Source organism: Myotis daubentonii, chromosome 21, assembly GCF_963259705.1.
Source record: "Myotis daubentonii chromosome 21, mMyoDau2.1, whole genome shotgun sequence".
Lineage (NCBI taxonomy): Eukaryota > Metazoa > Chordata > Mammalia > Chiroptera > Vespertilionidae > Myotis > Myotis daubentonii.
Window position 1 is genome coordinate 1882085 of NC_081860.1, and position 13330 is coordinate 1895414.

Genomic DNA, 13330 nt, shown 5'->3' on the forward strand with positions numbered 1-13330 from the left:
TTCTCTCTCATCATGGATGCTTCTCTCTCTCTCCCTCTCCCTTCCTCTCTGACATCAATAGAAATACATTCACACACACACACACACACACACACACACACACACACACACACACGCAGCCACGGGGACAGGACCCAAGGCTACCAACACCAAGACACATAACGCAAATAAGCCTCCTGTATCCGATGCCGCTGAACATAGAAGTAAGTTTATTTCTGAGTTGCCGAAGGGGCACACGAGAGACATTCTTCCGACGTAGGCACAGTAGTAACACGCAGCACGCGGGGATGTCCTCTGGATGACGAGAAATACAATCGTCGCCCACGGAAACGGCAACTTACAGACCGAGGGGAACCGAGAAGGCATTTGTGACTCGGAAAAATAGATGCCCACGTCTTTACACTGTACAACATAGAATACCGCCGCTCTGAGTCCTAGGCGTATATACAAAGAGTATGTTACACACGGTCTCTCTTTTAACTTAAGAACCTTCAACCATCGCCCGGCCGGCGTGGCTCAGGGGCTGAGCGTCGGCCCGTGAACCAGGAGGTCGGGGTTCGATTCCCGGTCAGGGCACAGGCCCGGGGTGCGGGCTCCATCCCCAGTGGGGGGCGTGCAGGGGGCAGCCAGTCCGTGATTGTCTCTCATCATGGATGCTTCTCTCTCTCCCTCCCTCTCCCTTTCTCTCTGAAATCAATACAAATATATTTAAAAAAATAAAATAAAAAAGAACCTTCAACAATGAAGTGTGGACTGATGGCCAGTGGCCTGTGGGCTTGCGTGTCCCCTGCACACACCCATCGGTCCCCAGCCACCACCCCTCCGTGTACATCCGCGCTCATCACAGTGTGGCGAGGCTGGGGGAGGGCGAGGCTGGGGGAGGGGGTGACACCTGGTGCACGGAATAGCGGGGAGCCCAGAGGGCGTGTCCACAGACAGAGCCCATGGCTCATGAGTCACGTGACTGTGCTGCTAGCGGGCTGTAGGCAACGTGAGTACAGGCAGCTGGGACAACGAATGCAGACTCAGAGTCTCTTACGTCATCTAAAGCCGTAACTGGTGGAATGCCAGGGACAGAGGCCCATAAAAAATCAGCTTTCGTCTGGCTCCGTGGTTGAGCGTCGACCTAGGAACCAGGAGGTCAGGATTCGATTCCCGGTCGGGGCACATGCCTGGGTTTCGGGCTCCATGCCCAGTGTGGGGGCGTGCAGGAGGCAGCTGATGGGTGATTCTCTCTCATCATGGATGTTTCTCTCTCTCTCCCCTTTCTTCTGTGAAATCAACAAACAAATATATATTTTTGAAAAATGTAGCTTTTGCCCAACCCAGTGGCTCAGTTGGCTGGAGCGTTGTTGGGTACACAGAAAGGTCGCCGGTTCGATTCCCGGTCGGGGCCCACGCCTAGGTTGCGAGTTCGGTCCCCAGTCGGGGAGCATGTGAGAGGCAACCCACTTGTTTCTCTCTCACATTGATGTTTCTCTCTCTCTCTCTCTCTCTCTCTCTCTCTCTCTCTCTCTAAAAATCAATAAATGTATCCTCGATTGAGGATTTTTTAAAAAAAATCAGCTTTAGGCTTTACAAATGAATGCTGGTCCCACATCACTTCAGTAGCAATTCAACGTCCACTCGGACATTATCACTAACCCCAGCCTTTGCCTCAATCTAAACCAGGGGCCCTCAAACTGCGGCCGGCGGGCCACATGCAAATACAAATACTGTATTTGTTCCCGTGTTGTTTTTTTACTTCAAAATAAGATATGTGCAGCGTGCAAAGGAATTCGTTCATAGTTTTTTTTTTTAAACTATAGTCCGGCCCTCCCACGGTCTGAGGGGCAGTGAACTGGCCCCCTGTTTAAAAGGTTTGAGGACCCCTGATCTAAACTCAACCCAACTCGCGCCTCACCAGGCCGCCATCCGAAGTCCCACAGCCAACGCTAGCCTCCACCCTAACTCAGCTCCCCTCCTCGCCCAACCCAATCCTGGAGCTAAAGCCAGCCCTCAGCGTGTCCAGCGCCCCCTTCATGGGAACCCCCACCCTGTCACCTCCAGCTGAACCCTCATTCCCGAGCGATGCATTGAAACATCAGTTCCGACGAAAAACGATCATTGACTATCGACGATGCTTCCGCCCCCAACGATCCTAATTAGATGACTTTCTTATCATTCCCCCCCCAGTAAAAACCGTCGGGAGTAGCACGTTCTGCATACATTCCGTCCCCTAAGGCGTCGCTTTGCCAGATTGTGTGCAAGAACTTAGTGCTCAGAAAACACAAAAAATCGCATTCCCAGGCCTCAATGCCTTGACTGGGCCTCAGAGTCGGTAGAAGCGGTTGACGTCCCTTCTCCTTTGACTCCCAAGATGCCGCGTGCGGGCACAGACAGAGCTCCGTCCTCTTGTGAAAATGGCAGCGGCATTTTCGTGGCCGTCCACGGGTTCTGGTGCCTGAGACGCGGGCCCCCACCCTCACCCGTGACGGTCCTTGGATCGGCTCGCGCCCCAGGCCTGGCCGGCACGACCGTGTCTGTTTCGCAGACGCCACGTCAGGATCCGCAAGAAAGACGTCAGCGCCAACATGGTCACAATTACCGACCAGAGTTCATAGCCGGCAAATGCCTTCTGCGCCTGCCGGCGGCCTGACCCTCGACGGAAGGGAAAGCCCTCGGTCCCCGGGTCTCCCCGAGGCTTCGGGATGCCCGACGCTACACCAGCCTCGCCCCGTGGACCCAGGGGTCGGTCCCGGGTTCGATTCCCGGCCGGGGCACATCCCCGGGAGCAGGCGCGGGGGACGTCCCGTGGGTGGCCTCGGCGATTGCCGGGTTGGAAGGACACGGTCCCCCGGGCGGGTGGGCACGGCTGCGGGGGTGTTTGGGTTAGTGCTGGGCTATCTATCGAACCCACCTGAGCTGGAAGGACAACGGCCGTGAAAAATGACAGGACACAACGTTAGCAGCGGTGACTGAGCAAGGGCCTGGGTTTCATGGCCGAATCTAAAGCTTTGTGGCTTTTGTTTTGTTTGTGTTTTTTTTTTTTTTTTTTAAGAAATACATATTTGGCCCAGCTGGCGTGGCTCGGTTGTTGAGCATCGACCTGTGAACCAGGAGGTCAGGGTTCGATTCCCAGTCAGGGCACATGCCCAGGTTGCGGGCTGGATCCCCAGTGGGGGGCGTGCAGGAGGCAGCCGGTCCATGATTCTCTCTCATCATGGATGTTTCTCTCTCCCTCTCCCTTCCCCTCTGAAATCAATACAAATAGATTTATAAAAATGGTAGCAGGGGTGACTGCACCGGCTGCATTGGCTGGCGGGTATAGAGGTCTGTGGCTTTTTAGAGAAAGATGCGTTTTGGGGCCAGCGACTCGGGCGAGGTATCGGCTTGGACTCCCCGTCCCATCGCCTCAGCAGCATCCCACGCCTGCCGAGGGCTATCGCGGGGCGCGGCCGGCAGCGCCTCCCTCTGCAGAGGCCCAGCGAGCTCAGACTCGGGGTGTCACACACGTGCAGGCGTCAGGGGTGTCTGTGCAGGTTCCTGCGAACAAAACAAACAAGAAAAAACACATGCAATTCGCACGCCACCCACGGGAGACGGGGTTACAAAGCATTGGATTCTCCCGGCCGGTGTGGCTCAGGGGTTAGTGCCAACCTAGGAACCAGGAGGTCAGGGTTCGATTCCCGGTCGGGGCCCAGGCCCGGGGAGGGGGCGGGCTCCATCCCCAGTGGGGGGCGTGCAGGAGGCAGCGGATCCGTGATTCTCTCTCATCATCGATGTTTCTCTCTCTCTCTCCTTCTCCCTTCCTCTCTGAGATCAATAAAGAAATATATCAAACAAAAACAAAAGGATGCCTACTTTTTATTTTTAAAATATATTTTATTGATTTTTTTACAGAGAGGAAGGGAGAGAGATAGGGAGTTAGAAACATCGATCAGCTGCCTCCTGCACACCCCCCACTGGGGATGTGCCCGCAACCAAGGTCCATGCCCTTGACCGGAATCGAACCTGGGACCCTTCAGTCCGCAGGCCGACGCTCTATCCACGGAGCCACACCGGTCAGGGCTATTTTTATTTTTTATTGATTTCAGAGAGGAAATGAGGGAGAAGGGGAGAGAGAGAGAAACATCAATGATGAGCGAGAATCATGGATCGGCTGCCTCCTGCAGGCCTCACACTGGGGATCATGCCCACAACCTGGGCATATGCCCTTGACCGGAATCGAACCCGGGACCCATCAGTCTGCAAGCCGATGCTCTATCCACTGAGCCAAACCAGCTAAGGCCTCTCTCCTCATTGATGTTTCTCTCTCTCTCTCTATCTCTCTCTCTCTCCATCTCCCTTCCTTTCAGAATTCAATACGAATAAAAAATTTTAAAAAAAGAATACTGAGTCCTGGCTGGTGTGGCTCAGTGGATAGAGCGTTGGCTTGTGGACCAAAGGGTCCCGGGTTCGATTCCGGTCCAGGGCACGGACCTCGGTTGCCGGCTCCTCCCCGGCCCGGGCCCTGGTCGGGGCACATGCAGGAGGCGACCCATCGATGTGTCTCTCTCACATCCATGTTCCTCTCCGTCTCTCCCTCTCCCTTCCACTCTCCCTAAAAATCAATGGGAACATATCCTCGGGTGAGGATTAACCCAAAACAAACAAATTTAAGAAAACACACAAAAATAAAGCGCAACGAGTTGCACCCCTCCAAGCAGCTCATCTCCTGATGAACCCAGATCCCACACCCCTTCCCACCGAGCCCTCAGCCGCAACATGGACAAGGTCGGCCCTGTGAGGGTCTGGTTTGACGGGGTTTGGGGGGCAGGTCCTGATACCTGGGAGGGCTGCACAGGGTCGCAGGCGGGCCCGGCACAGGGCCGCCAGGACAACGGCTTCCGGCTCTGCGGGCAGTGCCTCTCGGCCAGCGGCGCGCAGCTGCTCGCGTGCACACAGTCCACCCTGCGGGCCTGGACGCCCCGGCCGCAGGCCGCTGAGCAGGGCCGCCAGGGGCCCGGGCGCCAGCACGCGGCACAGGCCCCCGCCGAGCAGTTCCTCCCGGCGGCGGATCTGAAGTGGAAACAATAACAAAAACACGGCAAAGGGAGAAGAAGTGGGTGTCACTTCTTGCTGGGAGCAAGCCTTTCATGGCACCACAATTCCTTTTCTCCCCCCCCCCCTTTTTTTTTAAAGAGTATTTTTTTAAAATATATTTTATTGATTTTTTACAGAGAGGAAGGGAGAGAGATAGAGAGCCAGAAACATCGATGAGGGAGAAACATTGATCAGCTGCCTCCTGCACACTCCCCACTGGGGATGTGCCCACAACCAAGGTACATGCCCTTGACCAGAATCGAAACCGGGACCCTTGAGTCCGCAGCCGATGCTCTATCCACTGAGCCACACCGGTTCTGGCTCCTTTTCTTTTTTAAAATATATTTTTATTGATGTCAGAGAGGAAGGGAGAAGGAGAGGGAGAGACACATCCATGGTGACAGAGAACCATGGATCGGCTGCCTCCTGCACGCCCCCCCACGGGATCGAGCCCGCCACTCGGGCCTGTGCCCTTGACCGGAATCAAACCCGGGGCCCTTCAGTCCGCAGGCCGACGCGCTATCCACTGAGCCACACCAGCTCGGGCTGGTGTGGACATTTTGATGGTAATTTAGTATCCAAACGAATAGGGCGGTCCATCCATTCCCTTATCTAAAGCCTGTCCTACAACTATATGGGCCGTTCTGTGGAAAGATGTGTTCCAGATGTCGGCTGAAGCATCTGTGTGTCATGGCCACACAATTCCAACCAGTCAGATGGAAGGAGGAGGTACGCGGCCCAGAGAAACAGAAGAAACGGAATCTTGTGCTTTCAGGTGGGGGGCATGCTAATACCTGATGCATACGTCGGAGAAGCCAGTTCCCAGGAAACACGTCTGGTACGTTAGCGAGAAAGCACCTTGCCCCCCCCCCCAACACACGCGCGCGGCTTTGGGTTGTAAATCCGTCCTGCAAAGCGCAACGAAAAGCATCTGCCAGGCACACATCAGCCTGTGTGTGGTCTCCATCCGCCCGCAGAACAGGAAACGGGGCTGTCTGCTGAGAATGGGGGCGGCTGCTCCAAGCATCGTCCGTTCGGGGAGACGGGTTCAGGCTGCAGCTGGGTGTGGGGAACAGGGAGTGGGCGGGCTGGACGCTGCCACACCTTGCTGAAGGCTCCAGCAAGAAGACTTCGATGCGGCCCTGCCCGGTGTGGCTCAGGGGATAGAGCGCCGGCCTGCGGACTGAAGGGTCCCGGGTTCGATTCCGGTCAGGGCACAGGCCCGGGTTGTGGGCTCGATCCTCAATGGGGGGGCGTGCAGGAGGCAGCCGATCCATGATTCTCTCTCATCATGGATGTTTCTACCTCTCTCTCTCCCTTTCCCTTCCTCTCTGAAATCAATACAAATATATCTAAAAACCAAATAATGTGTGATTATCAATAGTATGCATCTCTCCCTGTTTCAGCATAATGTGTGTTAATACGGACTAGAGGCCCAGTGCATGAATTTGTGCACTGGCCAAGGGGTCCCTCAGTCCGGCCTGCAACCCCTTGGGGGATGTCCGCCTGCCAGCTTAGGCCTGACCCCCTGGGGATCGGGCCTCAGCTGGCAGTCAGACATCCCTCTCACAGTCTGGGACCCCTCACTCCTTACCGCCCGCCTTCAGCGGAGGTGGGCAAGGCTCCTGCCACTGGCGCTGTGCTAGCCAGCTGTGAGCCCGGCTTCTGGCTGTGCGGTGCTCCCCCTGTGGGAGCGCACTGACCACCAGAGGGCAGCTCCTGCATTGGGCGTCTGCCCCCTGGTGGTCAGTGCGTGTCGTAGCGACCGGTCATTCCGCTGTGTGGTCGCTTGCATATTAGGGTTTTATTACATAGGATGTCACTGCGCGAGATCATGGTTTTACTGGGAGTCCTCGGTGAGGAGAGGAGGCAGGCAGGTGCCGGTCCCTGCGGGGCGGGGCCAGTACCTCCTGTCATCACAGTGGGGGTGGGAGCTGTTGTGTGGGCAGAGGACGGGACGCGGCTGTATCCTCACGGCGCGGCCCAGGCAGCGTCCGGGACACTGGAACAAAGCACAGGGCAGTGAGCTCGAGGGGCTGCCCCCAGGCTGGTAAGGGGGTCGCGCCCGAACCACCCCGATGACCTTTGACCTTGGACCTCTGGCTTCCGGGACTGTGTGAGAACCAGTGTCTGCAGTCGGAGGTGCCCAGTCTGTCGTCTGTTGCTATGGCAACCCTAGCAGGCCACTTCAGGCCCCTACCCGTTATTTTAAACATTTTTTGGCAAAGATTTCTATTATAATATTGCCCAGCCGGTGTGGCTCAGTGGCTGAGTGTCGACCTATGAACCAGGAGGTCAGGGTTCGATTCCCAGTCAGGGCACATGGCCAGGTTGTGGGCTCCATCCCCAGTGTGGGGCCTGCAGGAGGCAGCCGATCCATGATTCTCTCATCATTGATGTTTCTCTCTCTCTCTCTCCCTCTCCCTTCCTCTCTGAAATCAATAAAAAAATAATAATAATAATAGCCCTGGCTGGTGTCACTCAGTGGACAGAGTGTCAGCCTGTGGATTGAAGGGTCCCGGGTTTGATTCCGGTCCAGGACCTGTACCAGAGTTGCAGGTTCCTCCCGTCGGGCCCTCATCCAGGTGCAGGCAGGAGGCAACCCATCGATGTGTCTCTCTCACATCGATGTTCCTCTCTGTCTCTCCCTCTCTCTTCCATTCTCCCTACAAATCAATGGAAAAATACCCTCGGGTGAGGATTAACAAATAATCTATAATAATAAAAGCGCCATATGCTAATTTGACCAGACGTTCTTCCAGACGAAGCCGGGGCTGTGAGGGAAGCCCGCCCCGGGTACAGGAGGGATGCCCGGGTCCCGGGTGCCAGAGGGGAGCCGGTGCCGGCAGCCGGGGAAGGAAGGCCTGCTCTTGCATGAATTTCGTGCATCGGGCCTCTAGTGATGATAATAAAATGGTCATTAATAAAGACCTATACAAAGCCACAGACCTGGGTCAGAAACTTAAAAAAAGAAAGAAAAGAAAACATTTAAAAAATCAACTAGAGCCCTGGCTGGTGTGGCTCAGTGGATAGAGCGTCGGCCTGCGGACTGAAGGGTCCCGGGTTCGATTCCTGGTCAGGGGCCCGGGCCCGGGTTGCGGGCTCGATCCCCAGTATGGGGCGTGCAGGAGGCAGCCGATCCATGATTCTCTCTCGTCACTGATGTTTCTCTCTCCCTCTCCCTTCCTCTCTGACATCAATAGAAAAATATGTATTTTTAAAAATCTACTAGAAGCAGGCGATGGGAGCTCCGTCCGAACGGGGGCGTGGGCGCCTTACCTGGCCCGCCGGCCCCTCGGCGCACGGGTGTCCGGAACACGGGCTTCTCCCCGGAGGCCGGCCGTGGGGGTCGCAGGCTCCCGGGGGCATCCCCCGTGCGGCGCCGCTGGCCTGGGTGCGTTTGCACGTCACTTGCCGAACGCGGGACCCCTTCCCGCAGGACGCGGAGCACTCGGACCAGGGGCTGGCGACCCACCTGCGGACAGAAACTCCAGAGCTCAGGAGGGTCCGGCCCGTCGGGTGGAGGGGGGGTAGGCGCTCCCTACGTGGTGGGGGGGGGGCAGGACCAGCAGCTCAGGGGCCGCCTGCCTTATGCCCACACTTCCTTCTGCTCAGGGGGCCATAGAGTCCCGTGTAGAGACTCCCAAACAGACACGGGGTGGGATCATGCCTCCTGCGAGTCTTTATTTAAATTTTTATTTTTTTATATTTTTATTGATTTCAGAGAGGAAGGGAGAGGGAGAGATAAACATCAAGGATGAGAGAGAATCATGGATTGGCTGCCTCCTGCATGTCCCCCACTGGCGACCGAGCTCAAAACCCGGGCCTGTGCCCTTGACCTAAATCGAACCTGGGACCCTTCAGTCCACAGGCCGACGCTCTATCCACTGAGCCACACCGGCCAGGGCTCCTGCGAGTTTTTATACAAGACCTGTAGCCGGTGTGGCCACCGAGGACAGAGCGAGGGGAATATTGGGCGGACGTGTCCACGTGGATTTCGACTCACTGAAGGGGAGAAAAAAATATGCATTTGAATCCTCACCCATCGATGTGAGAGAGACACATCGATCGGCTGCCTCTTGCACACACCCTGAGCAGGGCCAGGGATGGAGCCTGCCACCGAGGTGCGTGGCCTTGACTGGAATCGAACCCATAACCTCTGGGTTCCCGGGGCGACGCTAACCGCTGAGCCACACCGGCCGGCCCACTAAAGAAGTCTTAGTCCAGGTTCCGGTGCCTTTGAAACCAGCAGGAACCCGGTCCCGATGGGGTCAGAACTGTGGCCGCACGTACCTGGGGGGGCAGTCGCGGCGGGGGCAGGGCTGCGAGCGGACCGGCGGCCTGGGGAGGTGCCCGCACAGGGCCTCGCTCACCTCCTGCCCGCCCGCCGCCACGCACCGGAGGCTCCGGACGCGGGCTCCCGACCGGCCGCAGGTGGCGGGACACGGCGTCCAGGGACCCGGCCTCCAGGAGGGCTCTGCGAGGGGAAGGATGAGAGGTGATGCTGCCTGCACGGCCAATCAGGGTTCCCAGAGCTGTCCCACTGAGCGGGCTGGACCACCCCCAAGCTGTTCCTCTGAGCGGGCTGGACTCTCCCCCCACAGCTGTCCATCTGAGCGGCCTGCACCCCCCTCCCAACTGTTCCTCTGAGCGGCCTGGACCACCCCCAGCTGTGCCACTGAGCGGCCTGCACCCCCCCCAGCTGTGCCACTGAGCGGCCTGCACACCCCCCAGCTGTGCCACTGAGCGGCCTGCACACCCCCCAGCTGTGCCACTGAGCGGCCTGCACCCCCCCCCAGCTGTGCCACTGAGCGGCCTGCACCCCCCCCAGCTGTCCCACTGAGCGGCCTGCACCCCCCCCTCAACTGTCCCACTGAGCGGCCTGCACCCGCCCCAGCTGTCCCACTGATCGGCCTGCACCACCCCCCCCCCAACTGTCCCACTGAGCGGCCGGGACCCACCCCCCCCAACTGTCCCACTGAGCGGCCTGCACCCGCCCCAGCTGTCCCACTGAGCGGCCGGGACCCACCACCAGCTGTCCCACTGATTGGCCTGCACCCCCCCCCCCCCAGCTGTCCCACTGAGCGGCCTGCACCCCCCCCAACTGTCCCACTGAGCGGCCTGCACACCCCCCCCCCAACTGTCCCACTGAGCGGCCTGGACCCTCCCCGCCAGCTGTCCCACTGAGCGGCCTGGACCCTCCCCGCCAGCTGTCCCACTGAGCGGCCTGGACCCTCCCCGCCAGCTGTCCCACTGAGCGGCCTGGACCCCCCCCCCCCCCAGCTGTCCCACTGAGCGGGCTGGACCCTCCCCCCCAGCTGTCTCACCTGGCGGGCTGGACCCCCCCCCCCCCCCAGCTGTTCTGTGTAGCCTGTCTGTGTCTCATACACAGAGATCAGCCATCACGGAGCGCAAAGGGGTCCTTCATTTTTTACTGTTGTTTAATTAATGCATTTATTCTTCGCTGTATTTACTTTATTTACTGTAAGTACTTCTTGATTGTTAGAGGTATGACACTATATGTCGCCTTTCCCCCATTGGCTCCCTGCAAGTGGGGTCCTTTAAACCCCATTTCCCTCATGAAGCGATGGTAATAACTGTGGGAACGGTGGCCAGAACGGGCCCTAGGACCACAGCCCGGGGGAGGGGCCACTGCAGGCCAGAGGGACCCGCCAGGACCCGCCCCGCCAGAGGGAGGGGGGGCGGGGAGCCAGGGACAGGCGGGAGGCCTCTCCAGGGACAAGGTCTGCAAAGTGGATCAGTCCCGGCCGTGGTGGCTCAGTGGTTGGATGTCGACCTATGAACCAGGAGGTCCCGGGTTCGATTCCCGGTCAGGGCACATGCCCGGGTTGTGGGCTCGATCCCCTGTGTGGGGCGTGCAGGAGGCAGCCGATCCCTGATTCTCTCTCACCATGGATGTGTCTCTCTCTCTCGTCCTCTGAAATCAATAAACATATATTTTTTTTAAAAAAAGGTGAGCTCTAGGCCCTGGCCACTGTGGGTCAGTGGTTAGAGCATCGGCTCGCGCACGGAAGGGTCATGAATTCAATTCCTGGTCGGGGCGTGTGCAGGAGGCAACCCATCGATGTGTCTCTCTCACATCGAGGTTTCTCTCTGTCTCCCCCTCTCTCCTCCACTCTCTCTAAAAATATCCTCGGGTGAGGATTATAATAATAAAAGGGTAATACTAGTATGCTAATTAGACTGGACATCTTCCGGATGTCATTCCGGACGTCCTTCCTGACGAAGCCGGGGCCGGAGTTGAAGCCGGGCCGGCAGCCGGGGGAAGGAAGGCCGACTCTTGCACAAATTTTCATGCATCGGGCCTCTGGTTAACAATACAAATGTTTCAATCTGGAGAGAACAAGTTGAACCACAGAAGACCTGGGGGGCAACGGCTGGAGGCGTGCAGAGGGGAGAAGCAGGGGGAAGGCTGGGACTCCCAGCGAGCGGGGAGGTACGGTCAGTCAAGGTCAGTCAAGGTCAGGAGGGAAGCGGGTGTCCAGGCCAAACGTGAAGGGTCTCAATTCCGCACGGGAGCATTTGCACCCCAGCTTAGATTCTCAGGCGGAAAGTTACGCCTTCTAAGAGAAGAGCAGCTCTGCCCTGGCCGGTGTGGCTCAGTGGCCAGAGCGTGGGTCTGTGGACCAAAGGGTCCCGGGTTCGATTCCCGTCAAGGGCATCTACCTGGGTTGCAGGCTCCATCCTGGCCCTGCATGGGGCGCGTGCAGGAAGCAACCAATCGGTGTGTGTCTCTCACATCGATGTTTCTCTCTCTGTCTCTCCCCATCCCTCCCACTCTCCCTAAAAATCAATGGAAAGCCCTGGCTGGTGTCGCCCAGTGGATAGAGCGTCGGCCTGCGGACTGAAGGGTCCCGGGTTCGATTCTGGTCCAGGGCACAGGCCCGGGTGGCGGGCTCGATCCCCAGTGTGGGGCGTGCAGGAGGCGGCCGATCCATGATTCTCTCTCATCATGGATGTTTCTCTCTCTCTCCATTCCTCTCTGAAATCAATAGAGAGAGACGAGCAGCCCTTAGTTCATAGTGCAAAGCCTCGCACGTCCATCTCGTTTACGCCTCAGCGCCATAACCCACAAACGGGGTGCCCTGTCGGCAGGGAGGCCCGCCAAGCCCAGCCCGACGGGACACTTACCCAGCAGGTGCAGGACGGAGGTGGCCGCCGCCTTCCCCAGCGCGCTGGAGACCCTGCAGACGTAGGTGCCTTTGTTTTGCCGGGAGACGTTCTGTAGCAGCAGGGACCCGTTGGGGAGCACGGAGATGTTGTCCCCCAGCGGCCCGCCTCTCTTCACCCAGCTCACCGTGGGCCGGGGGACGCCTGTGGGATGGAAGCAAACAGGGCGGAGGCAGATGCCTTTAAGAACAGGCCCACTGCAGCCTGCGCGGCTCAGGGGGTGAGCATCAACCTGTGAACCAGGAGGTCAGGGTTCAATTCCCGCTCAGGGCACAGGCCCGGGTTGGGGGCTCGATCCCCAGCGGGGGGCGTGCAGGAGGCAGCTGGTCCATGATTCTCTCTCATCATTGATGTTTCTCTCTCTCTCTCCCTCTACCTTCCTCTCTGACATCAATAAAAATATATTTTAAAAATAAAATAAGCTGCAGGAAACATTTTAAACGTATTTGTCTAACCTCAAAAACGGGCTATTTCCCCAAGGCAATCAGCTCTGACTCAACGTTCTGTTGGCACAAAGCTGAGACTGTTTGTGGAGGGCGGGTGTTGGGGGGTTGGGAAGAGTTCAGATCTGGCTGGAAAGTGTGGGGGGCACAATGCCCACACCTCTGGGGTGTCTTTAAAATAGTCACTGTAGCCCTGACCGGTGTGGCTCAGTGGGTAGAGCGTTGGCCTGTGGAACGAAGGGTCCCGAGTTCGATTCCGGTCAAGGGCACAGGCCCGGGTTGTGGGCTCGATCCCCAGTGGCGGGCGTGCAGGAGGCAGCCAATCCGTGATTCTCTCTCATCATGGATGTTCCTCTCTCTCTCCCTCTCCCTTCCTCTCTGAAATCAATAAAAATAGATTAAAAATTAAAAATAAAACACTTTGGGTCCCACCGTTCCTCTGGTTCAGCTTGTCCTTGTCCCTCTGCAGCTAGTAAAAGGACTCCAGGGGTTTCTTTTTCTTCTTTGTAAAAAAATATTTTTATTGGTTTCAGAGAGGAAGGGAGAGGGGGAGAGGGGAACATCCACGATGAGAGAGCATCATGGACCGGCTGCCTCCTGCACGCCCCCCACTGGGGATGGAGCCTGCAACC

At 57.7% G+C, this 13330-nt stretch overlaps 1 protein-coding gene across 7 annotated transcripts in view; it reads right to left on the bottom strand.

The window, feature by feature from the left end:
* Positions 1-1306: 1306 nt before the first annotated feature.
* Positions 1307-13330, bottom strand: part of ADAMTSL3 (ADAMTS like 3) — a 100643-nt gene continuing 88619 nt past the window's right edge. Inside the window, exons 24-29 of one of the 7 annotated variants that reach the window (XM_059678382.1) lie at positions 12217-12399; positions 9358-9541; positions 8344-8539; positions 6972-7066; positions 4809-5040; positions 1307-3525 (exon numbers count right to left, since the gene is read on the bottom strand). In XM_059678382.1, the coding sequence (XP_059534365.1) occupies positions 3487-3525; positions 4809-5040; positions 6972-7066; positions 8344-8539; positions 9358-9541; positions 12217-12399 (929 nt within the window). In that variant the 3' untranslated portion in view covers positions 1307-3486. Of the gene's footprint in view, positions 3526-4808; positions 5041-5414; positions 6124-6971; positions 7067-8343; positions 8540-9357; positions 9542-12216; positions 12400-13330 lie in introns of those variants that run through there. The other 6 variants (XM_059678383.1, XM_059678381.1, XR_009450346.1 and 3 more) reach the window with 6 other exon arrangements.